The sequence below is a fragment of the Drosophila gunungcola genome, chromosome 3R (assembly GCF_025200985.1).
Source record: "Drosophila gunungcola strain Sukarami chromosome 3R, Dgunungcola_SK_2, whole genome shotgun sequence".
Lineage (NCBI taxonomy): Eukaryota > Metazoa > Arthropoda > Insecta > Diptera > Drosophilidae > Drosophila > Drosophila gunungcola.
In genome coordinates this window covers 2,320,091-2,344,348 of record NC_069139.1, presented here as the reverse complement: position 1 = coordinate 2,344,348, position 24,258 = coordinate 2,320,091, and the positions used below count along the sequence as shown (strand labels likewise).

General features: G+C 37.1%; 3 protein-coding genes across 10 annotated transcripts; 2 read left to right on the top strand and 1 right to left on the bottom strand.

The window, feature by feature from the left end:
- Positions 1 to 2,060: 2,060 nt before the first annotated feature.
- Positions 2,061 to 2,917, top strand: LOC128259096 (SAYSvFN domain-containing protein 1). 2 transcript variants are annotated; one of them, XM_052991265.1, is made up of 2 exons: positions 2,061 to 2,271; positions 2,337 to 2,917. In XM_052991265.1, exons 1-2 carry the CDS (start codon positions 2,137 to 2,139, stop codon positions 2,736 to 2,738), a joined length of 537 nt encoding a protein of 178 aa, XP_052847225.1. In that variant the 5' UTR covers positions 2,061 to 2,136; the 3' UTR covers positions 2,739 to 2,917. The 2 variants fall into 2 exon arrangements, with proteins under 2 accessions (XP_052847225.1, XP_052847215.1); XM_052991255.1 differs by having other exon boundaries at positions 2,061 to 2,280.
- Positions 2,918 to 3,031: 114 nt separating this feature from the next.
- On the bottom strand, positions 3,032 to 21,176 carry LOC128258562 (uncharacterized). 7 transcript variants are annotated; one of them, XM_052990262.1, is made up of 6 exons: positions 20,945 to 21,176; positions 7,104 to 7,492; positions 6,668 to 6,779; positions 6,469 to 6,608; positions 5,012 to 6,197; positions 3,032 to 4,741 (listed from the first exon to the last, which is right to left on the bottom strand). In XM_052990262.1, the coding sequence occupies exons 2-6, from the start codon at positions 7,417 to 7,419 to the stop codon at positions 3,628 to 3,630; spliced, it is 2,868 nt and encodes a 955-aa protein (XP_052846222.1). In that variant the 5' UTR covers positions 7,420 to 7,492; positions 20,945 to 21,176; the 3' UTR covers positions 3,032 to 3,627. The 7 variants fall into 7 exon arrangements, with proteins under 7 accessions (XP_052846222.1, XP_052846231.1, XP_052846239.1 ...); XM_052990271.1 differs by lacking the exon at positions 20,945 to 21,176 and adding an exon at positions 8,718 to 9,168; XM_052990279.1 differs by lacking the exon at positions 20,945 to 21,176 and adding an exon at positions 8,658 to 8,716.
- LOC128258651 (tyrosine kinase receptor Cad96Ca) lies at positions 10,273 to 23,803 on the top strand. Its single transcript, XM_052990395.1, has 11 exons — positions 10,273 to 10,453; positions 11,629 to 11,815; positions 14,282 to 14,538; positions 14,940 to 15,758; positions 17,596 to 17,866; positions 19,213 to 19,301; positions 22,392 to 22,531; positions 22,597 to 22,702; positions 22,825 to 22,964; positions 23,028 to 23,169; positions 23,235 to 23,803. Exons 2-11 carry the CDS (start codon positions 11,674 to 11,676, stop codon positions 23,457 to 23,459), a joined length of 2,331 nt encoding a protein of 776 aa, XP_052846355.1. The 5' UTR covers positions 10,273 to 10,453; positions 11,629 to 11,673; the 3' UTR covers positions 23,460 to 23,803.
- The last annotated feature ends 455 nt before the right edge of the window (positions 23,804 to 24,258 follow it).

Genomic DNA, 24,258 nt, shown 5'->3' with positions numbered 1-24,258 from the left:
TTAAAAAGAAGATCGCCCCTCTCAAACCTCCCACCCACCGGAACTGTCGCGTTTATTACGTTTTTTCAATTCATTAGAGCAAATAATGCAAAGGTTGGTTTCACTCGTCTCCAGGTGCTGCCATAAATTCGCTTGTAATGACACTGTTTAACAAATTATCTGGTACCCAAAGATTGACTAATTATATTTCTATTAACTCACTTAGATTATTTAAAATAATATACAACTTTATTCACAGTATTTCACACCTATTCAAAATGTTATCTCTTGGACACATAACTATCTGCATCTACCTAATTAAAAGAAAATATCTCAAAAAAAAAAAAAAAAAATAAAAACACAATTATTATTATTATCATGAGTAAAATAAAAATTTCCATCACTTTTAGAAGTAAACATTTATTTTGTTGAAGAGGGACACTCTATGGGGCAGTAATTGTTGATGAATGTAATCAACATCAACTGTAGGCTTACTTGCACTAGCTTTAGTTTTTTAACAAAAAATATTATGTTTATTTGTTTACCCTCTAATGTTTATGATTATTAAATGTGTGAAAACGGAATGCCACTTGGGGCTTACCGACATAAATCCAGGAGCCACATGTCGACATAGTTGTTGACTAACCAGACACCTTGAAGCGACCCTATTGACAAGGCTTGCTACATATAGCCTTTAAACTATTTATATATATTTACCTATAATTTAATGCTAAGGAACGTGTTTTTTTAAGCTACAATAAAATTTATTTAATTTTTACAAAGAAACAAGAAGGAAAGCAAACTTCGGCAAGCCGAAGTTCATATACCCTTGCAGCTATTGCATTAATTAAATACTTTTGAAAACATTTAAATTATGATTTTCTTGAGTATGTGCTAAAAAAAAACATTGAAACTATGATTATTTGCAGCTCAATTATTAGATAGTTATTTTATATATTTTTATTATTTCTATGGGAGCTATATGCTATAGACGTCCGATTTTGATAAAATTTATACCATAATTCTGAAATAATTAAACATTGCTATATGTCGAAGAACTAAACAAAAAATTAAAAAACAGAAAAGTTATAATTTTTTTCATTTATTTTTCCGATTGTTCCTATGGGAGCTATATGCTATAGTCGTCCGATTTTGATGAAATTGAAACCGTAATTCTGAAATATTAAACCATTACTACATCTCGAAGAACTAAACAAAAAATTAAAAAACAGCAAAGTTATAATTTTTTTTCATTTATTTTTCCGATTGTTCCTATGGGAGCTATATGCTATAGTCGTCCGATTTTGATGAAATTTAAACCGTAAATCGGAAATATTTTACCATTACTATATGTCGAAGAACTAAACAAAAAATTAAAAAACAGCAAAGTTATAATTTTTTTTCATTTATTTTTCCGATTGTTCCTATGGGAGCTATATGCTATAGTCGTCCGATCCGGCTCGTTCCGACTTATATACTACCTGCAATAGAAAGACAACTTTTGGGAAAGTTTCATGCAGATAGCTTTAAAACTGAGAGACTAGTTTGCATATAAACGGACGGACAGACGGACAGACGGACAGACGGACAGACGGACAGACGGACAGACGGACAGACGGACATGGCTAGATCGACTCTCCTAGTGATGCTGATCAAGAATATATATACTTTATAGGGTCGGAAACGTCTCCTTCACTGCGTTGCAAACTTCTGACTGAAATTATAATACCCTCTGCAAGGGTATAAAAATAACATACAATTTGTAGGACAATATGATAACAATTCTATGCTAACACATGTACAGAAATGCAATATAAGACAGGAGGGGTAATTATTTACATTTGATTATATTCAACCGTTAGCCAAAGCAAGAATACCTTTACTTTGTAATAAAAAATATCGAAACCTGAACATATTGCTTGCCAAGTACAGTATTTCTTATGGTATAGTGAAAATGTCCAATAAATGTTAACAAAGGTGTTCGTGTTTATAATAATTGTCAAAATTTATTAATATATGTTTAATTTGGTTGGTTTAACTTAGCGAGAGTGAACTGTTATATATCGATAGCGCTTCTGCCTTCTGCCTATCGATATGCTGTTGACACGTCCAGTTTAGTTTATTTACAATTTGACCAAATCATTTTAGCTGCAATTTATGGCTGATTTTCAAGAGCAGCTGCGACAATATCGCCTTCAAAAGAGAAGAAAGGAAACTGTGGACAACTTCAAGGACAAGTTGCGTAGATTCTGGATGTTGGGCACTGGAGCTAACAAAGATACAACCATCGAGGTACAACAGGTACAAAGGGAAATCTAATCATATGTTCTATATTTACTGTTAATTACCTATTTTAGGTACCAGCAAAAGCAGAAGTTACCTCTGAAAACTCGCAGGATGATGAGGCTGTGGCATCCTCCAGTGAAAATGAACTGCTGCCTGAGGAAAACACCATGCCCTCCAGATCCACAGATCATCATCATAGGGAAAACAACGGTCTCAAATACACCCTTTGGGCGGTATATCTTCTCTTCTGGATAACTCTCTATGCGATAGCCATAAAGCTGAGTTTCGGATTGGTTTTTCTCATGTTTTCCGCGCTTTTCGGCATCTACTTCAATACCCGAACGGATCCCAAGAAACGGAATGAGATGAGTGCCTATAGTGTGTTCAACAAAAACTGTGAAAGCATCGATGGAACCTTGAAGGCAGAGCAATTCGAGCGGGAAATCCGCTATGGATCGGGAAGTGTACGTTAGGAATAGTTTAAGATATGTCATCAAATGTTTATAAAACATATACAAAAAAAAATTAAAATGTTATTGTTAACGTAAAAGTTAATCTGAAAATTTGATCATATCTTAACAAACCGTTTTCACAGTATGCACAATTTATTATTTTCAATAATTAAAAATTCCGCCTACCGGTTATTGTCCACAAATAATTATGTAAACCCTCTTTTTTTAATCTGTATCTCAGTGTTTTACAACTTTCAATTTAGTTATGTTTTACATTTAACCCCTAACAACCCAAAATAATAATGTAAGCACAATTCTAAGGTCTGTTATCTTTTTATTGGTAAAGTATAAATTCCATCAATTTTGTTCAAACGTTTTACACAGCAAAATACAAACAGAAGTATTGCATATTTTGTATATATATTGCCTCGCTTGGAATATCAATAAATTGGTTATTTTAAATAAGAGCATTTTAAAGTAGGTCCTAGTTATTAGCTAAACTTACAGTCTGCGATTTATCTAACAACAAGTATTTATATATACACTATAAATTATTTGATGCACATTTTCAGGCGTGCATTTCTCATTAAATTTAGTAAGGCTGTTGAAATAGTTACTAGAAATAAAAGGTTTTTAGGCCTTAGTGAGTGGATTTGTATGACAAGGGATAGGTTAACAAACATTGCAACCATTAAGTAACTCTGTATCCATCTATTTATCCGTGCATTTTGATCCAACTACTTATCTATGAGTATTGTTATGTACAAACTAAAATAGGTTTTAGTCTAATGTCCTGTAATGTTGTTCGGGAAAGCTATGACGGTATGGATCTCCTCCTGCCACAAAGTCAGCAGGGGTCTCACATGTGAAACTCCTGATCCTGGGCCAGCAGCAGGAGCTCCCTGGCATGCTAGCACTTCGGCAGGAAGGACTTTCTGGAGGGCAGCAGGCACAGGATGCTCACGGCCATCACCATGTGCCAAATGGAGTGGACAATGTGGTAGTTCTGCTTGGTCTGCAGGAAGGCATAGCACACTAAACCGGCCACGACGAGGGTGAGTCCAAAGGGCAGCCACACCGACAGGTATCTCCGCGAGGGAAACACCTTCCGCGACTTGGCACATCTCAGTCCCCAGCTGGTGGAGATCAGGCAAATGCCCGTGAGTGCCGGCGCCAGGAATACCCACAAGCTCTGCTTATTCAGCTCCGTGCCAAAGGCCAGCAGGATGGCCCCGAACATATGCAGAAGGGAGACCAACTCCGGCCGGACATGGGCCATGGCCACCAAGGTAACCCAGATGCTCAGCAGGCCGCAGTAGAAGTCGCAGAACTGCAGCACTCCGATCTTCACCAGGCAGAAGCTGTACTCATCCTCGCCAGCATCGCAGGCATGGTAGAAGATGGAGAAGAACATGGCAAAGAAATAAATGACGCCTTCGGTGTAGTAGCGCCTTTTCACGGCCATGTAGATGCTGGGGAAGAAGAGCAGGTTGCTCAGCGTGAGCAGCAGCGTGGCCAGCAGGATGGACATGTTGGTGGGCACCTGCGAGTCCTCCGTGCAATCCCACCCCCGATAGCCCTTCGAGCAGACGCAAGTGGAGAAGACAAAGCCACCGGACATGTAGTGATAACATCGCCCAAAGCGCCCACATCTGCCAGCCACACAGGGACTGGAGGATACTGAGAAAACCACCGAGGTGTTGCAGTTCTCTAGCGCCACATGCTGCTCCATGGCCGCCTTGTGGTGCTCCACAAAGAGCCGCGTCATCTGCTTGCCATTGCTGCTGCACTTGTCATCCATGATGCACTCCTTCACTTTCAGAGTCTCGGTTTCGTTCATCGCCCCCAGGCATTCGGGTGATCTTATGCAGGCGGCATACCTTGAAACCGATTCCGCACAATCACAGGGGGATCTCATCTCGGCCAGCATGTCCTGGTGCTTCCTAATGAACTCCTTCACGCTCTCCATGATCGACACGCGCGCAGTTCCGGATCCGTGGCAGAACAAGCCCATGGTCACGTACCTAAGGAAAGGAAAGGAATGTTGGCTATACTATTTAATCCTGGAGTAAATCTTTATGTTTGTAGCCAAATTATTTAACTTGTGATGTAAATGCTTTTTTTTTTGGCTTTTTTGAATTTTTGGAAATTGTAATAGGCCCAATCTCCCCCATTTAGAGAATCAATATATTACAACCTGACCAAACGATTACATGCCCTTTTTGGTAGGCAACATAATGTGTAGCAGGAAAGGTACTATAGGGTACCCTTTCCTGTTAAGTTTATAGACTCACCATCGTCCGCTCTCGGGAAAGGGAATGTGGACCAGGCCCATGCTCTCCGTGTGATTCACGACAATGGAGGCCTGCTTCAGCCGCTGGCCGTAGCGGCACTTGTCCGGATATTCCGGCTGGCCCGGCTCACCCAGCTGCATGCAGACCACGATCTGCATGCTCTGATTGCTGGTTGCAGGGATGGCGGTCACCACCTCCTCCTTGGGATCCCCGATCAGTCGCTCGGCCAGAATGCCACCCAAATCGGGAGATTGCGTGGGCTGGATCATTCTCAAGCTGGCGCGATGTGCCTCCTTCATGGAAATGGCAAAGGTTAGGGTGCCGCCGATATCGGACACCTCGCCCACATCAAAGGCGAATCCCGAATGGGTCTGGGCCGTCAGATTGAGGGTTTCCGGCACAGTGCCATTGACATCCGGCCGAAGATCATAGTCGAACATAAAAAACTCGCGATACGTTTGCCTCAGCAGCGAGTAAAAATTCATATGTCGAAACTTAACTGGCTCCCAGGGATTGGGAATGGAGCTGTTGGTTTTTTCCGGCTCTTCAGTATTGTAATCAATTAACAGGGAATATGATAAACTGTGATTTGCACTGATATTGTAGGACTCAGTTGTTAATTCCGTTTCATCCGCCCCGTTGACAAAGGTAAGCAAGGCGTAATGCCATGTGTTTGGCTGCACCCCAAACGGAATCGAGATTTCCGTGGTCTGGTTTGGCCGGATGATGGAGCCGTGAGTATGACTCTGATCCGTGCCGGATCCCAGTGGGTATCCATTGGCACGCACATGAAAACCCACCGGCGGACACTCGTCGCACACTTGATCGAATATTATACGGGCTGTGGCATCGCCTATATCATCTGGCACATAGAATCTGTAAGTGATTTCATTGTTTGCGGTGGTCGCTGTGCTGTTAATGTGGCTTTCCGTAGTGTTTTGAACTTGAGCTAGGGTTTCGGATGCGACAACAGTTGGTTTCTTAAGTTTCAGCTGTTTGGGCGGCACTGAACGCAAAAGTCTGGTTGTGTTGAGTCCTTCCTTTATATTGGATTCGTTGGCAATGTGGGGTAAAACATGGCTCGTGAGATTATCCTGGTGTTCCTGACCATTATTTATGATTATCGGACGGAAGCGGGACACTGACATTTCGGCAGACAACAGTGTGTCACATGAGGCGGTGAGTCCTGAAAAAGACACAATTAAATTCATAAATATTCATAGGCTAAACACAAAGCCAAACAGCATCACTATCGGTATTTTTGCATATTCAAAATGCTTTTATCTGTGGTCTAACAAAGTCAAATTTTGCAAACATCACAAAGAATAGCTAAAACATTTTTGTTTTTTACTAGTCTGGTGTGTCAAATAAATAATTGCATGTTTTAAAAAGACCAAAATAATGTATTTTGTTCTGGCAACTTATAAGAGCTTTTTAAAGTATTTAAATAAACTTACCCTGTTGTTCAATGCGGTCATTATTGGGATCGGACCAACTCACAAATGCCACTGCAAACCAGTTGCCTACGTGAGGTCCTTCTATAGTAATACGCTGCTGCTGCTCATCAGATAGAAATTGTAGGTCATACACCTTGAATCTAAAATAATTGTATTTTAATTAATTGTTTTTCTAGTCACTATGATAAATTGTGCTTACCTCTGATCTTTGGTGAAGAAATTCTTGGGAAATGTTATGTTTTCTGGACTAATAACTGGGTAACTGCTCGCCTTCAGATGCAGCGTGACATCCTTAGGCTTACACTTTCGTTCTGAAAAAAATTAGTTTATACAGCTGTGGTCATAAAAATATAAGTTTTTCAGCTTATGGAAATAACCATAAAAACTTATTAATTTTTATAATTTTGTTTATATTTTCATGAAGCTAATATAATCGAAATGGTGTACATATTAAAATAGACAAGATTCACACGTAATAATTTAAAAATATTTGAAAAGAATATAAATAAAAATAAACATTTGTTAATTTTTTCTATTTAAATAATAGATTAGATATTATTTTATTTAAACTCAAATTGCAGTGAACGGAATTTTAAGGTTATTCTTTTTTTTATTTTCAGTAGTACAGTACTTACGAAAGGCACTTTTGGGATCCTCGAATGCTTTAAAGGTGAAGAAAGCAGTCCGAGAATCGGGTGGCACATCAAAATGTAGGATGGACACATCTTTGTACGATGTGTACTTGAGCAGTGAGTTTGACGGCAGTCGGACCACCAATTCTTGATCCTCTGGCAATTTCAATTCCTCGATTGGAACATACTTGGTATACTCATCTGAAGGATTTTGAAGTACTGGAACACTTGAGTCCACAAAGAGTCGGTGGTCGATTAACAGTAGCACAAACACAACTAAAGGACTACAGTTGGGACGATGTGCCAGTATCTGAATCATCGTCACTCGAATGCTAACTCCAGACCTGATACACTCGCTTTATATTATATATCCCTACAAGTAGTTGTTAGTTCTGGAATAAGTGAAGTCAGTTTATTATAATAATTGAGTATCAGTTAGTTATGCTTTTAAGAGTATCCTGCTTAAACTTTCATCTGAGTAATTTGTTTTTATTTCGCATGCAATTTTCATGGGTTTTTGGCCATGGTCTTAAACACACATGGCAAACTGCTGGGCTGCTGGGCCTACGGACGAGCATAAATGTACATATTCCCACACCGAAAGTTTTTGGCACAAGCACAGACATAAAGGCTTTTTGTATGCTGGTGCAAGTAAATTGCACCGTTGCAAAAATGCCGAATTCCGGCCCATTCATATGGCGCGACCAAACACCGATGTGAAGTCGTAGCTGTGCAAGTTGTCCGACAAAAACCGAAATAAAAAAACGGAAAAAAACTTTTGCACTCGATGCGGTGACGCTGGAACTGAACTGTGCATTGTTGGCCAACACTAACACCTACTATAATTTATGGCAGTCTTGTAGTCTCCAAACACTCAAGAGCTATCTCGACCAGACCTTTACGTTTGAAAGCGTCCAGGCTTAGCTTTTATTTAACATACATTGATTTTCTACCGCATAATCTTTGGTCAAATTTAGACAGCAAAATATATGAAAGTAAAAGTAATTTTCTTTTAAAAGCATTTTTTCATTCAATTTTGTATGCATTCACCGAACACGAATTTGTTTTGCCACCATATATTGTTTATGAGCTGTATGAAATTATATTATACATATATACTTTTGAGCGAGCTCTTGATTAGCAAACGTATGAAACGCGGAGAGACACATTGAGTTTTCTGGACGAGAGACGCGAGGCTACTGATGCTTGTTATTTTGGTTTTGGTTTTGGTTCTGTTGAATTTCTGTTTAACATGCGGTCTTATCAGTGCCATTCAATTCTTATCGAATCATTGTAGAAACTTGTACATATGTGGCAAGTCTATCAGTTGGTTATCAGCTCACTTATTGTGCTATTGACTTAGACTTAGCAGTGACGTGGTTTTAAACCATAATTAAATATTAAAAGTACATTAAATTTCAATTGAGGCGCAACTACATTGTTTTATTCGCCTTTTCGAGGGTGCATGTAATTGATAAGTGTGAAAACAATGGTGCATACATACAGACAAACAGCTTTTCGCTCAAATAGTGTTTCCACGGAAAGTGAATCCCTTGCATTTGACACTAAATTATTTAATAGCTAATGCGATATGTATTTTTTATCGTAGATTCCTACCTCTCATCAATCTCGAAGTAAGCCTTGTTGGACGTACATTAAACTATTTAAATAAACTACAGAATTATGTTCGACCGAGATATATGACATCAAACTTTGCCGGTCGCCAATAGACTGAAGGCATGAGCTCAGCTTACCTTGTTTTCAAATTTACATTTCTCGCTAAATGCAGGCTTTGAAATGGCAAAGACTTGTGAATAAAAGATACTAATACTTTTTTGGTTAGCACTGGTCCGAGGGGAAAATCCGCGTGACGCATTCGGGTGTACGATGCATCTGGGTAAATAAATAAGTATGCTGGTACTTAGGTAAATAAGCTGTCGCGGAAAAGCTTTGTTTACATGTTTTGGAGTTTCCACGGCGTTGTCATTGGCGACGCTGCTACTGCAATCGACCGCTGATATTGGATAGTCGTAAAACAGATAACTGCTTTGATTCGTGAATGGCTCTGGGCACAAAGCTCTATTGTGGCTGGGAAAATGGGGGAAATCCCAAAGCTAAGGCGTGATATGTTTAGGGCTTATGCTTATAAAACGTATGAACGTATTTTGAGCACTTGGTAAATACAAGTACTTTATATTAAATTTAAATATTTTTTGCTTAGATTTTCATTTATTGCAGTTTTTTGTTATTTTAGATAAGAAAATATTACAATTTTTTATTTGACTATGTTTGCAACTGATTTTAATATCTGAAAATATAACTTAAACTTAAATCTAATAAAACTATTTAAAATTTACCTCAATAATTCAAATATTTTAGTATTAAAGCATTGTATTTAAAATTATGATTTAATATTTCTTTTAAATATTAAATATACAATTTTTAATACAATAGTCATATATATATTTTTTTACTATTCCATTTATATTAGTATATTTTAAATATGTAATTACTACATTTTTTGTCAATTTTTAAATAGAATTTTTTTTATATTTTAGTGCCTGAAAATTTGTTTTACGGTTTCCACATAAATTTAAATTTTTATTAGTAACTCAATGAAATGTACAAATTTAAAAAAAACTATGCTCATCGAAAATAAATTAATAAATCTAATTCTACAAAATTGTATATATTTATAAATGTTTTAATATCTAAATTCAATAGCACTAACTCGACAACTTAGTGTGTAATTTATTAAGTATTAATGATTTGACTAATTTTTTGTTTTTGTTTTTCCAGTGCTTTATCAGTGTAGAGTTGAGTGCTTACAAATACATGAGCTAAAGACAGCAAAACTCAAACCATTTTTGTTTAATAGTCTTATCAATGTGTCTCATTTGCTTACAAGATTTGAATAAACTAGCCCTTTCTACTGATAATTCAATTAATATTAAACTGGCGATCCAAAAAAAAAATTTTTGAGAGAGGATTAAGCTGAGAGGGCAAAGAGAGGGCTTGAACAGAAATACGATCCACAAGAGAGCAAGTTCAAGTTCGTTTCTTGCGACTTCCAAACAAGTTTTTTATTTTTCAGCGAGAGAGAGGGAGAGCTCTCGGGAGAACGAATAATTCGGGGGATCGTATGGGGAGAAGGCTTTGGAAGCGGACTGGGCGAACTGTGGATTCATTTGTCAGAGCGCCGAGTTAATAAACGCAACGGTCGATCGAGTCCCGCTCCGGGATCGCCATCGCCCCATACGCAGTCCGTGAAAGTTTGTGGATACCAGTTTCAGTGGCTTTGTGAACAATCTATATATGTGAAATTCGGCGCTAAATCCCACCCTAAAATAAAAGTAATAATGGCTTGAAATTTAAATCAAATCTATGTAAAAATATGTGCAAAGAGGTGACTCATTGTTACCAAAAAAGAAGCGTGTGAATTTTGTAATTAGCATATTTGAGTGGCCTTTTCGCTGGCTAAAACCAATATTTATATAATTCAGTTATAAACTTGTGTTTCATGGCATTCGTAATGTTGCTAAAGTGGAGTTTTCTATAGTTTTAAAGACGGGACAAAGCATTCCCATTCCCTCTCTCTTTCACCCCATCCGTCTGTCTCTTTCCGTGCGATCTTAAACTATGTGAGAGTGTACATATACAGATGCGGTAAAATTAATAATAATAATTGTAATTAAGAGACTCGAAAGAAAACAACGCTAGAGATAAAAAGATTATTTTCAGCTTACCTATAAACAAAAACCTTAAAAAGAAATTATATATAATATTATATAGGCAAATAAACCTGATTTTGAAGTTCTTAAATGTTTATAATATCTGAATCATTTTGAAAACAACCAATATTTCATCTAAAACTTTTGTAATACATTAACAAAATATAATAATAATAATAATAATAATATAATTTAATATAATATAAACTATAAATGTATTATAAATGTTTATGAAACCTAAATCTTTTTGAAACCAACCAATATTTATTTTAAATCAATGTTAATACATTTACAAAAACATACAAGACTAAGATTATAAAATAAATGTAAAAAGATTGCTTTTAGCTTAAGCTTTTGAAAAGACACAAAAATTACTATCATTTTGACCGCAGCTGTACACATATTGGGGCTGTGCTCGGTTGCCCAGTTTGTTTAGCTATTGCGCCATGCACCCGATGCCGTATACGTCAAAAAGAGAAATCGCCGACCCGCTTCATGACGCGCAGAGTCTTAAGTTATATTTTCTTTTAGTTGAGCGTGATGTGAGCCCTTCACTCAAATATTTCCTAAATTATATCCTGGTTCATTGCAACGTATTATGTTTCATATTTCCGGGATAAAACAAGTGACATTAGTTCTGTCTGTCAGTCTCCACTTATTTAATTTAATAAAACACGTTCCTACGCTGGAATCTGCAGGATACGGACAACGCGTAATCCCACGCATATATGTTATTTGGTTTTATTTTGACACAGTGCGCAGCCATTTTTAATTAAAATTTCATCACCTTGTCTCAGTCCTCGGACATCTGGCAGGGTGCCGCTTAGGCGGTTGATTGCGCAATGGTTTATCACCATCACAACCACGAAAGTCGGATAGTACACTGCAGAAAACAATTAATTGGATGGCGGACGATGGATGGCAGCCTGCTGTTGACCATTGCTGTGGTCACAGCCTCGCTGGTTGCCATGATTTCACAAGAGGGTAAGATAAACAAAATGATTCACTTCTTTCTCATTGGCTACTTAGTTCAGTTAACTGTTTTCTGACGAACATAATGCATATACTATATTTTGTTCATAAATGATAAAAAATAAAATACATAATCTTAAGATTATATTAAAAAAGTGGTATAATTCGATTGATTAAAGGATGATTTATTTGTTTGAACCAATCAATAGGAAGGATCATTTTTTGGTCCGTGGCATTAACACAACATGATAGACTATCGAATGATAAAGAACACAAAAATAATAAGGAATAAGCCCTTCAGAATGGCTATCTTGATTAACCCTTAAACGATTTATTAGCAAATTGCAATAGATAGATATCAGGTTAGCAGGTCAATAGTCTTTGCCTATCTTGATGACAAAACACGTTAATGACCACAACAACGATGCGTAATTGGTACCCAAAACAATGCGAATCACTCTTGAAGTCTCACAATGGTCCATTTGTCCCCGTGGGCGAGAAAAACAAATGAATCTGAGCTCCAGTACATTCAGCCTTGACCGTGAATGTTTCACCAGCTCGATGGCTGCTACTTTAAAGAAGGCGTTTAATTCCCGGCGTTTGAACTCTTTATTCGACTAATGACTAGGAAATAGATTGAAATTATTTGTATTTGTTGTTTAATAAAAATAAATCGCTTATAATTACCTTGCAGAAATTTCAATATTTTTATTGAAAATTTAGTGTGAATAATTGACAACCAATTTGATAAATACATAAATTTTCTATTTTTAACTGCAAAAACTTATTTTAATATAAATCTTTTTAAATTTTTTTGTAATTTTGAATGTAAATTGTCTATACCAATCCCTAGTGTAAATTGTTTATTATACGTTAATAAATAAATCGAAGAACAAATTTTAAGCCATACAATGATAGATTAGATGTATTAAATTGTTGTTTTTGTATGATAAATTTCCAAGACCGTTTCTGAGTAATTTATAACACTCTTTATTAATATCGCTGTCGAGCTGAAATTCACGCACATGTCTCATCAGCATATTGTGCAATATTTAAGTGAAACGGAACATTTCTGCGAGCCTCGTAATATATGGCAGTCGTGTATATCTGGATGAGCTTACACGCGGACAAAGTTAAATCCGCCCGGGAGCGTGTTTTCCAAGACCAAGACCTCAGACCTGTTTGGCCACGCAACCCGCGGAGCAAAAACATTCTGCTCACTTAAGCCGCGCCGTCAGACACGCTCTTGGCCAAAAAAAAAATGCGAGAAAAAGAGTAAGAGACTCTCCTTTAGCCGTACTCCACACAGCCAAAGCAGCCACATAGCCATATATCACGTATACGTATTCGTTACATGTATGCTTGCTGTGCACATTTGTATCTGTATCTGAAGGTCGAGCGCCAGAAGAAGAGATACAAGTGCAAACAACCCAGCCAACCAACCGGTTATCACGTCACGTCGCTTAGGTCCATTCAATGATGCTTATGCTTGACTTATGGGGCGCAAAGAAATCATCTGAATATGCGAATATTTCACGGACATTCTCAATGGACAATGAACCGATTGATATTTGCTAGATGGTGCAATCTGGCCCCATCCCAAAAGTGTATCTTTTGTGTGCGTTTTGGCACCAGTTCAAAGCTGCTCCCAAGTGGGAGACATCCGGGTCAATAGTTGGCACTCGGAATACATCTGAATGAACTTGGCTGCCAGCTGTTGGCTGTTGAGTATAGTATAATGCCAGCAAAGTCGTTGCCTTAACCAATTAATCGCTCTGTCGTCATGGGTTTTGTTACTGTGGTCTGGTTTTAATAAGTGCTTGCTCTGAGATTACAAAACAAGTTAGTTTCTTTTAACGTACTCAAAAATCATTTCTAAATGATATCACGTATTTCATTTGGGTTTTTTGGGCCAAAATTTAGTCATGTTAAATTAAGCAATTTTATATAAACGATTTCACAAAAATGACAATGATGTACAACTCTAACAACTTAATAAAATTATATGGTTCTTATTTAAAAAGGAACATTAATGCATATATTTAATTTCTGATACTATAAAAATTTTAAAGTCTTTAAAGTATTTTAAAATTATTTTTAAGACTTTAAAATTGTGATTTTTTAAGAGGTTTAATATTTTAGTTTTAAAGCAAATTACCCATTGGATCTAGTTGCATCAAAGTAAAACGTTTTAAAAACCGGTACATATGATTTAATTAGGGAAATCAAGTGAAATATTATTGTTGAGGAATCCGAAATAAGTTTTCCTGAATTTGTTTTGGGAAGAACATTTTTAAAAAGTATTTGTTTGATTTTTATAAACACTAATGTGCTTTAATAATGTGTGTAGATAAAACGTTTTGAAAACCGATAATCGGAGATTCTCTCATATGCACAATAACAGTTGTCAATGAACATGTTATAAAACTGCATTTTAAATTATTAATGTTTTATTTATGTACATATATACACTTTCAGCCGCGGCCCACGATCAAAGTGCACCTCCGATTCTGGTTGTGCACCAGCGCAACTGGCGTATTTCGGAGGCTGAGAAAGTCGGCCAGATAATAGATCGAGTGCAGGCGGAGGATCCGGATGGCGATGATCTGATATTTGGAATAGAGCCGAGATTTAGCACGCCACCTGGTAATGGGGCAAGTCCTTCCGGTAAAATCCCCTTTACAATTGATCGAGAAACAGGGGTTGTCACTCTCAACGAGAGTTTGGCGGGAAGGGTAAGTAAAGTGACTGCAAACAGAAAAACATTCCTTAATTTTTGGAACCATGACCTAAGTTAAATTAAATTAAATTAAATTAAATTAATTCAAATGGAACAGCTTAAAATCTAATATTTTCCACGTTATTTAAAACATTTTAATATTAAATCATGAAGTTTTATATGCATTGTATTTAATATTATGATTTAATATTTAATTTAAGTATTAAATATAACAATTTAAACTCAATAGTCAGATATTTATTTGAACTATTTGATTTTTTATCAGTGCATGCATATATGGCTCATCTTTAGGGTCATGTTTAGTTCATAATTTCTCAATATAAGAAATTTTCCTTTTAGGGTTTAAGTTTTAACATTGTGAACCTTTTATAAAAAACAATTTTCCGTGTTTTCCAGGCCGGTGAGAATTTTCTTATCTATATAACTGTTACGGACGGAACCTACACGGCAAAAACTGAGGTTTTCATCAATATCTTGCGCGAGCGTGAGAGCAGCTCCGGCTATCGACCGCAGACATCAATTTCGAACGTGGTGCACAATATATCGCAGTTTCTGCCCCGCTTCGACCAGCTGCCCGGTGTTCAGTCCATCCGGAATGGACTGCCAAATAGCCGTCCAGGCGGTGGATATCCACCGGTGCCCCAGAACAATATATACGGACCGCCGTCGTTTGGTAACTTTTACCCGCCACCGCCACCGAATTTCCCTGGCCAAACTTGGGGGGGAAAAGGGGAGAGTGGCGATAGGGAGGAAAAGGACGATGGTGAGGTGACAGCCACAGCCACAGCCACCACAACAACCGCCAAGTCGACGAGTGCTTCCACCACGCCGAAGAGTCGCACCAAACTGACGCCAATAAGTGGCAATAATTCGACGAGAGTCGAGCAGAAAACCCCTACGGAAAGTCCCAACCAAAGCATCAATGTTTTCTCTTTGAAGTCCGGAACAATTCCGATTGTGGTCACCGTTGGCGGCTTCTTCGCCGCCATTGCCGTACTCTTGGCGTACTTGTGCCGACGTCGGCTGTGCGCCATCAGCAGGACCCTCAAGGCGTCCAAGGAGAAGGAGGAGTTGGCCAAGAAGTCCAACCAGAGTCAGCTGAGTTCCACGCTGACCGACGAGAGTCGTAACTCGATGGTGTTGCAGCAGTGGCAGGGACCCGTGGCCTTCGCCAACCGCTATGTTCCCTGGGAGCGGGATCAGCAGCTGGGCATTGTGAGTGGAATTGCACTTATGTTAGGGGTCACCTCTAACCAGGTGGTTTTTATAAAATGTAGTGGCTTATATAGGGCTACCTTAATGATACTAAAGCTTTTTAGGTATGAGAAGTAATACCACAATAGCAATCAATAACATATCAACTGTTTTGATTTGAAATTACAAAAAACTATGCAAAAGTATTGTCAGTTAACCATCTAATATAGGTTTAAAAACGTTTGTACTTTATAGAAATGTTTTAAAATATGTAATCCATTTAAATTATCTCTTTTAATATAAGAATTACTTTCTTTAGTATTCATTTTCATTAGGAGATTCAAAAACAAACATTATCAAAAATACCAGAGCACAATTTAGTATGAGAAGTGTGAATGTTTGTGTTTTACAAAAAATGTAGTCTTTTAATATATTAAAAATATTTTCTATTAAATTTAAAACTTTAAACTGGAGAACAGGGATGACATTTTAAGTATGAATATTTTCTAAGACTTTGCGCTGCTGAACTTTTTAAATGTGGATGTGAATGAATGTAATGAATATTGTCTGTAGTTGGATCCAAAGCATCCTAATCGCAATTTCATATTTCCTGACATTCACAGAAAGGTCCTTTTGAGATGATTGCATAAAATTAGTGAGCGATGCACAAAAGCTTATGCAAATATCGATCGATTTTCTCCGGGGAACGATTGGGGCTTAGAGGCCGGAGTCCTTAATCGACAGCTACTCGAGCACAGATTTCAACCTCAGTTGGCCCACTCAACGCCTTCGCCCTGTCGTCCTGCGCCCTATCGTCCTTTCTGGTGTCCTGTCACCCACAGTGGCCTCAGCTTCAGCAGCAGTGTAATTGACAGGAAAAAGTAGCTCAATGCAGCTGCATGTTGGCTTAGAGCCTGTCTGCGAGTCTGCCGGGAATGTCCTTTCATTCGATTCCCATTTATTGACAGCGGATGCCAAAACTTCAGCAGGCTCCCGCGTCACCAACATAACCAAAATTGATGACAGCCGGGTTTATTTACAATTCAAAACGTCATTTTATGCAATGACAATGAATTTCGTATATTATTGTAGATAATACGGAAGATTTATACGAATTGCAATTGCATTTATATTTAAATCGATTGTGGAATGTAAGGCTTGTTAATTCAATTAGTTTAATACTTAAGTCACATTATAAAATCTCCTTAGTTATAGGCAGAAATGGGTTTTAACGAAGTTGAAAATGATTAGCATTGTAGGTATCAATTAAAGGTATGATCAGGAGACAGGCTTGTTTCTCCAGTTATTTCAATACTTAAGATACATTATCTGATCTGTCTAGTAAATACAATAGAAGAAGGGTTTTAATACGAAAAGACAATTTTTTAAAAGTAAATAGCAATGAAGCAACCTATTGTATGATTAGAGGTAAAGAAATGGAAAAACGGTTTTTTATTTTTTTTTTTTGCTTCAGACAATATAAAGCTAAATTGTTTCATCTCCTCAATTAAAAGGAAAAATAGATCTTAAAAGTGTAACTTTTAAAACTGTACTGCAATATAGGTATCGGAGCCATCAGTCATATGTAAGGGTGTCGTTCCGCACAGATTTTAAAAAAGTAGACTGCTATTGTGTCAATCCAATATTAACCCGGATTGAGGGCCGTCAAAAAATAAGGACAACCAGAAAGGGATCACAGCTAATCAAAGTTTTTTATCTTGTATTTCTGAAACCTGTTCAACCCGTCACAAATATCAAATATCAACATCGACTGCATTTCCGGCCCCATCAACGTGGCAACTCTCATCGATATGGACGTTAACTCGCTGCCGGACTTTAACTATGCTGTCGCTCAAAGGCAACGTCCCAGTTATCAACAGGTGTCACAAATGGCGGAGAGTCCTCCTCCGCAGGAGTGCCCATTCCTGGGACAGGTGAGCCGGGATCCAACTTGGGGCCTGGCTGTGTGGCAGGTGGAGCAGGAAGTTCCGGCACGGCGGAAAATGGTTTTGCCGGAGAGGCCAACTGCGACCGATGGGAATTCCCCAGGTACCGATTGAAGTTCTTCAATATATTGGGCGAAGGAGCCTTTGGACAAGTTTGGCGTTGCGAAGCCACCAACATAAATGGTAAGTTTTGTGGGATAGTAAACTAGGCTAAGCAAAAATAAGCATCACTGTTGAGATTGAAACGAATTTTCCAAATAATTCATATCCTTTGGGTTAAATTATGGCCCAAAGTAATTAAAATACAATCGATTTTCATTACTTTTCATTTTCATTTCATTTTTATTCACTTGCCAATAAAAATAATTTAGTAAAAATAAGCTCTTTTCGCTCTGTTATTTATTTATTGTTATCATAGAGCTTTATCAGTTAATAGAAAAATTTAAATCAATTTATATTTGATTTAAATAGGTAAATAAGTCAAGTTCGCTTATTGAAAATGTATGCCTGTTAGGATAGATACGAATTTATCCATAGAAATTTCCGGTAAATTGCTATAGCTTATGTCCTCTGTGTTAGATTAAAAGCAAAATTGTTTTAAAGTCAATTCATTTACATTAGTTCAACTGCCATGCTTAAAGGTAAATTGATAAATATGATAACAAAGTCTTAGATTCTCAACATTCTTAGTCTTAGATTTTATTGTGCTAAGAAATGATGTTCTTAAAATGTAATGGTTTTGAATCTTGTAAATTAAACACAAGGTTTTATCAAATCATTTAAAATTTGTTGTCCTAAATAGTATGATATTCAAACGTATTAACTTCGAAAAACCATTATTGTTCCACAAAATCTACAATTTCAACAAAGTAATTTCATCAATTTCGCTATGATGCCGAAAGGAATTTAAAATAGAACAGGTTGTGCATTCAATCAGCAGAGTTCCACAAAGCTAGTGGCTCATGCAATCCGCCAGTTGTTGCCCCATATTCAAGTACTCAGATGCTGCAAAATTGTGCATGCAGGGGGTATAGTACGGTATATAGTATGCAACTCCCACCCACTCGATATACCACATTCCATTGCTGTATGGTGAGCCCTTTTTTATGAGCACGTAGAATGGACATACAAAACGAAAGGCAAGTGATTCCTGGATTTATGTAAAGGCATGAAAATGAAATAAAAACTAACAATATGTGAAGAGCAACAACGAGTGCCTTAACTTTGTACCACTTAAAAATTGTAATTAGAAATCATCTGTAGGCATAGAAGTGGTTTAAAGACTACAATGTGTTTGTATTATTTTTGTTTTACAGGCACTAGACCGAAAATGGATTAAAAAGCAATCGAATTTAATTAGTTGCTCTGCCATTATAAATTAAAGAAGTAATGTGAGTCTTAAAAGACATGTAAAACGATTATTTATAATATTATTTATTAACTTAGCTTGTTCCACAAATGTAGTACTGCTTTTTAGCTAAGAGTTTTAATCCTGAATGGCAAACAAACTTTATTATTATTTTTTTCAGGCACTGAAGGCATTACAACAGTGGCCGTGAAGACCCTCAAAGAAAGCGCCACCGAAGTGGATCGAAAGGACCTGCTTTCCGAATTGGAGGTAAGTGGATTGCCAAATAACACAAATCCTGTGAATTAGCATTTACAATTTTCGAAGTCATCCGTAAGGATCCGAATGCAAAATACGGACAAAATCGTTACAACCAAAGTTTTTGGCCAAGTGACGACTTGCCGGGCGCAATTTCTCAGCTGCCTTTTCCCCTGTCACTTTTCATTCAATTGGTTACCATTTCCCCTGCTTTCCCTACTAAAATCTCCCTGGCTGACTCGCTAACTCAAGGAGTGAAAACTGAAACGGGGAACTTGGTACTTGGTACTGAGTGGGGCTGTTGGGCAAATCTTGTGAGCTGGTTTTTCTGGTTAGATGAAAAAGTTTTGTAAATTGAAAATTAACGATGCTGAAAAGTTTTGAAAGAATTTCCTTCCCACTCTTTTTGCGAGTGCCGTCCGCTGGCAGCGTTTTTTCCTTGAGTTTGGGTTTAATGTTTGCCTTTTTAATGAAAACGTAGAGGAGTCTACTTATGTGTCTCTCCCGAAAGTTTCAAAATGTTTGAGTATCTCCTGCAGAGGCTAGTGCAGCTGTATTTAGGAAGACTTAAGAAAGTTCTTCTATTTTTCTTAATAATTTGGCCAAAGGTAAAGTAAAGTTCTTAGAAAACTAAATTACCTGATTTCTTGACCATTCTTCAAGGTAAAATTAATAAATTGTTGTCAAATTGTTCTATTATAGAGTTTTCTTATTCAAAGTTTGCTGCTGCCTTTCGCAACTCTTTTATTTTACTATCCTTTATTTTATTTTATTTTATATATTGTAACCTTTAATTAGCAAATTTAAATTAAAAATTAAATTACTTGATTTCTTGACCATTCTTCAATGTAAAATTAAACAATTCGAGTTTTTAAAAGAGTTTTTTAATCGCAAGTTTCTTGCTGCCTTTCTTCTCTTTTCTTTTACTAACCTTTACTTGTTTTAATTGCTGTTTTAGCTTAAGTTGTCTTTGTATTGTGCACCTAACACTACTTTCTTATAAAAGAAAAAGCTTTTACCTTAATGAAATTCAAAGGGAAACTATTTGAAATGCAATTTGCCCGTTTCGTTCATTGACACGATGTAGGTTAAATGCCAATTCCAGTATGGTCGGGTCCTATTGCATATTTATGTTAGCCAAAAATACTGCGACAAAATTATTAATTTATGCCCTTGTAAGCATACCGGTGTCAGACGGTCATATTTAATGAGCCGAATCTTTGCCAGTTTACATAGACGAGAACTCCGAAAAATCCAGTCCAGGACAGACCTTAAACCTATGTGTTTCAAGGCTTAAAAGTGAAGTTGTGTAAATCAAAGTGGCTGTAATCAGTGGGCTAAAAATATTTTCATTCCGTGGCGAATCAATAAATTCGTTTGTAGTGGTAGTGGTCCTTTGTTCCGTTGGCGTTTATGGTCCTTTAATGGGCTCAACATTTGCATGCTGGCAATGAAAGGCAATCAAAGGAGTGTGTTGTCATGACAATTGAAGTGACAACGTATTTATTTAGCACAAGGACGAAAGGCACTTTGGCCAAGAGCTATTTGGATTTACACCCCTTCCACCCCCCCAAGGTAATCCTGTAATGATAGTGCCATTTTCCATATCGATTGGCATTTACATACTCTACTATATACGTGGGGTGCATTATTACCTATGCCTTTGTCGGGGTAGAAAAGTCGATGGCTAGCTAATGAGTTCAGCATTTGGGGGCACTGAGGAGCATTTATTCAAAGCACACACAAACACACACTGGCACTCGCACTCGCACTGGCACTCGCACAACACAACATCTCATCATGGCCAGGAACTCTTTTTGACAGCAGTTGCGGGCTGTAAACACGGATCTCCCGCAGCCTTGTTGCAAAAACACGAGAAAAAACGTGTATATCTTGCAGGAAATGTATGGTATAGAAAATTTCCGAACCGCACACACCGACGCCTTGAAACAAACTGATTCCTGTTGCTGTTCCTGCCTCCAAAAAAATAGAAGAAACCGAATTGACTGACAAACCGCAGCATCCTCTCGCCTGGAGGACCTCTCTGAATCCTGCGCACTGGCTTTTTCGGAGTTCGAGACCTATAGTGGCCTAACCTTGCCCTCTGCCATCTGAATCTGAATCTGAATATGACTCTACCGACTACGAAAATGGGATCTAAAAGGGCCACTCTAGGGTTGCCCTCAGTCGGAAGGCGTCCTTCATCATTAAAGTCGCATTTGCTGCTCCTGCAGGCGGCAAAACATACCATACACCGGCAAACGATGTGCGGCGGCAGTTTATCATGTTCTGCGGATTACCCTAGAAACGAGAATAATTGCACTTTAATTTTGGAACAATGAAAAATTATGAATGGCCCTCGGCCATGGCTATGTTTCAGACTCATTCCTCAAGCTGCCACCGCATTTTGCCATTGTGAAGGCGTTCGAGACCTGCAAAATTTCCAGGCTCTGTTGCGCACTCAGAAATTGCCTTTGTTGCTCAAACTTTGTATTTAAAGCGGGAGGGGGGAGAGGACTTTTGGGCAGGACCAAGTTATTAACTGAAATTAATTGCGGTCACTTTTGTAAATCAGATGGCCCAATAAATAATCCCCAAGCTTCATAAGATACAAATTGACTGAGTGCAAAATACTCATTAGGAGTGGTAATCAAAAATGTCATGGTAGTTAAATAATTTGGATAATATTAATCGTAAAAAAATAGAAAAGCTTAATAAATAATACACACACAAATGATTTTCTATTTAAATATGATATATAATCTCTCTCATAAGTCAAAAGATAATATTTTTGTTTATAGGTGATTGAATAAATAGTTTATAAATAACAACAAAATTCTCACTAGGAAAAATGATTAAAAATATTATTGCAGTTCAATTTATGAGATGATTTCTCACGTAAAAAAATATAAATAAACTAGCATATAGGTAAATAAACAAATAATATGTTTCTTAATATACAAATTCATTAGGTACAATAATATCACTAGGAATGGTTATCAAAAATTAAATTGTACTTAAATTAATGAGATTATTCCCTCTTAAATGATTTTATAGCCTAATTAACACATTTATTGACCAAATTATTTTTCCTGCTTACAGGTAATGAAATCTCTGGAGCCACACATAAATGTGGTTCATTTGTTGGGCTGTTGCACGGATAAAGATCCCACATTTGTAATTCTCGAGTACGTAAATCGAGGAAAATTGCAAACGTACCTACGCAGCTCACGTGCCGAAAGGTAGGCAACATAATAAAGCTCAATTTCGAACAAAGAAACTTTTAACCAAAATATTTTGTTTATAGGCACTATGGAAACACACACGGAAAATCAAATGTCCTTACTTCCTGCGATTTGACTTCGTTCATGTATCAAGTAGCTAAGGGAATGGACTACTTAACATCGCGAGGGGTAAGTTGATATACGAAAAATACACAGATAAATAATTCTTTTATTAAAACTTTATTTAGGAATTAGAAAATAAATTGCTTCTACTTAAAATATTTATATTTGCCATTATTATTTTATTACAGATAATCCATCGAGACTTGGCTGCTCGCAATATTCTTATAACCGACGATCACACATGCAAAGTGGCGGATTTCGGATTTGCAAGAGACGTAATCACATCGAAGATTTATGAAAGGAAAAGCGAGGGCAAGCTGCCAATAAGGTAATATCTATTGGTTAAGCCAAATACAAGCCAATTAAGTTAAATGTATGCTTCAATTTTCAGGTGGATGGCTACTGAGTCCCTTTACGACAACATATTCTCTGTAAAATCAGATATCTGGAGCTTTGGCATTCTGATGTGGGAAATTGTGACTCTGGGATCGACGCCTTACCCGGGAATATCAGCAGCTGATGTTATGCGGAAGGTTTATATTTCTTTTATTTTTCTAATGAAATTAAATAAATACATTTTCTGCACTTTTTGTCAAAGGTAAGGGATGGTTATCGTTTGGAGAAACCAGAGCACTGTCGTCGAGAGCTCTACAATATTATGTATTATTGCTGGTCACACGATCCCCAGGAGCGTCCGCTTTTTGCTGAGATAATTCAGATGCTCGACAAACTGCTGCACACCGAAATGGATTACATTGAACTGGAGCGGTTTCCCGATCACAACTATTACAATATCGTTAGTCTTAGTGGTGAGAAGTTGTAGTAAGCTGTATGCACTGAAACCCCAAGAGCTTTATTACCTCCAAAAGACTATGGGATATCCCTTTTGAGTCTTGGCCCAGTAAGATAATGTTCTTACTTGAATTGGAAAAAGGTTACACTGCCATTACGAATTGTGCTCGAGAAAAAGTGTAAAACAAACTGTATCCTTCTGGATTACTGACAAGTCTAAATACCAAATTGTTTAGCATTATTATCGAGCATCAAGTATATTGAACTCAAGTTTCTTCAATGGCAAGAATTGCAATTTCCCTTAAATTGTAAGATAATTGCACCTGTATGTATATTTGTGTTCACATTTTATTTATTTGACTTTGTATTGTGTATTTTAATTTATCAACCTTGTTTACAGCTAGAAATAAATTATAAATTATATTACTGTTAAGTTACAAATAAACTTTAAATTTAAAACTAAAAATGGCTTCTTATCTGTTGGAAAACATAGACTTTCTGGGTTATTCACGTATCTTTTTGGATACCAATTTGCAAACAAAAATAAACACAAATTTGTATATTTTCCAAATTTGGTGAATTTTATATACCTTAAGGATAAGATAAATGTTATAATCACACTAGTCTCTTTAAATTAAAAGTGGCACCTGCTTATAAAAACTCTTCTTTGTGTACTTTAATGCTTGAACATAACTCAAACTTAAGCGAAAATCTTTGACCCATTGTTATTTACGTTAACTGTGATGGAAGGCTGTGACTGACTTATTGCCGTAGGAAAGTTTGCAGCTTCGGCAAACAGAGTACGTGCATAAATGATGCCAATGGCGTCA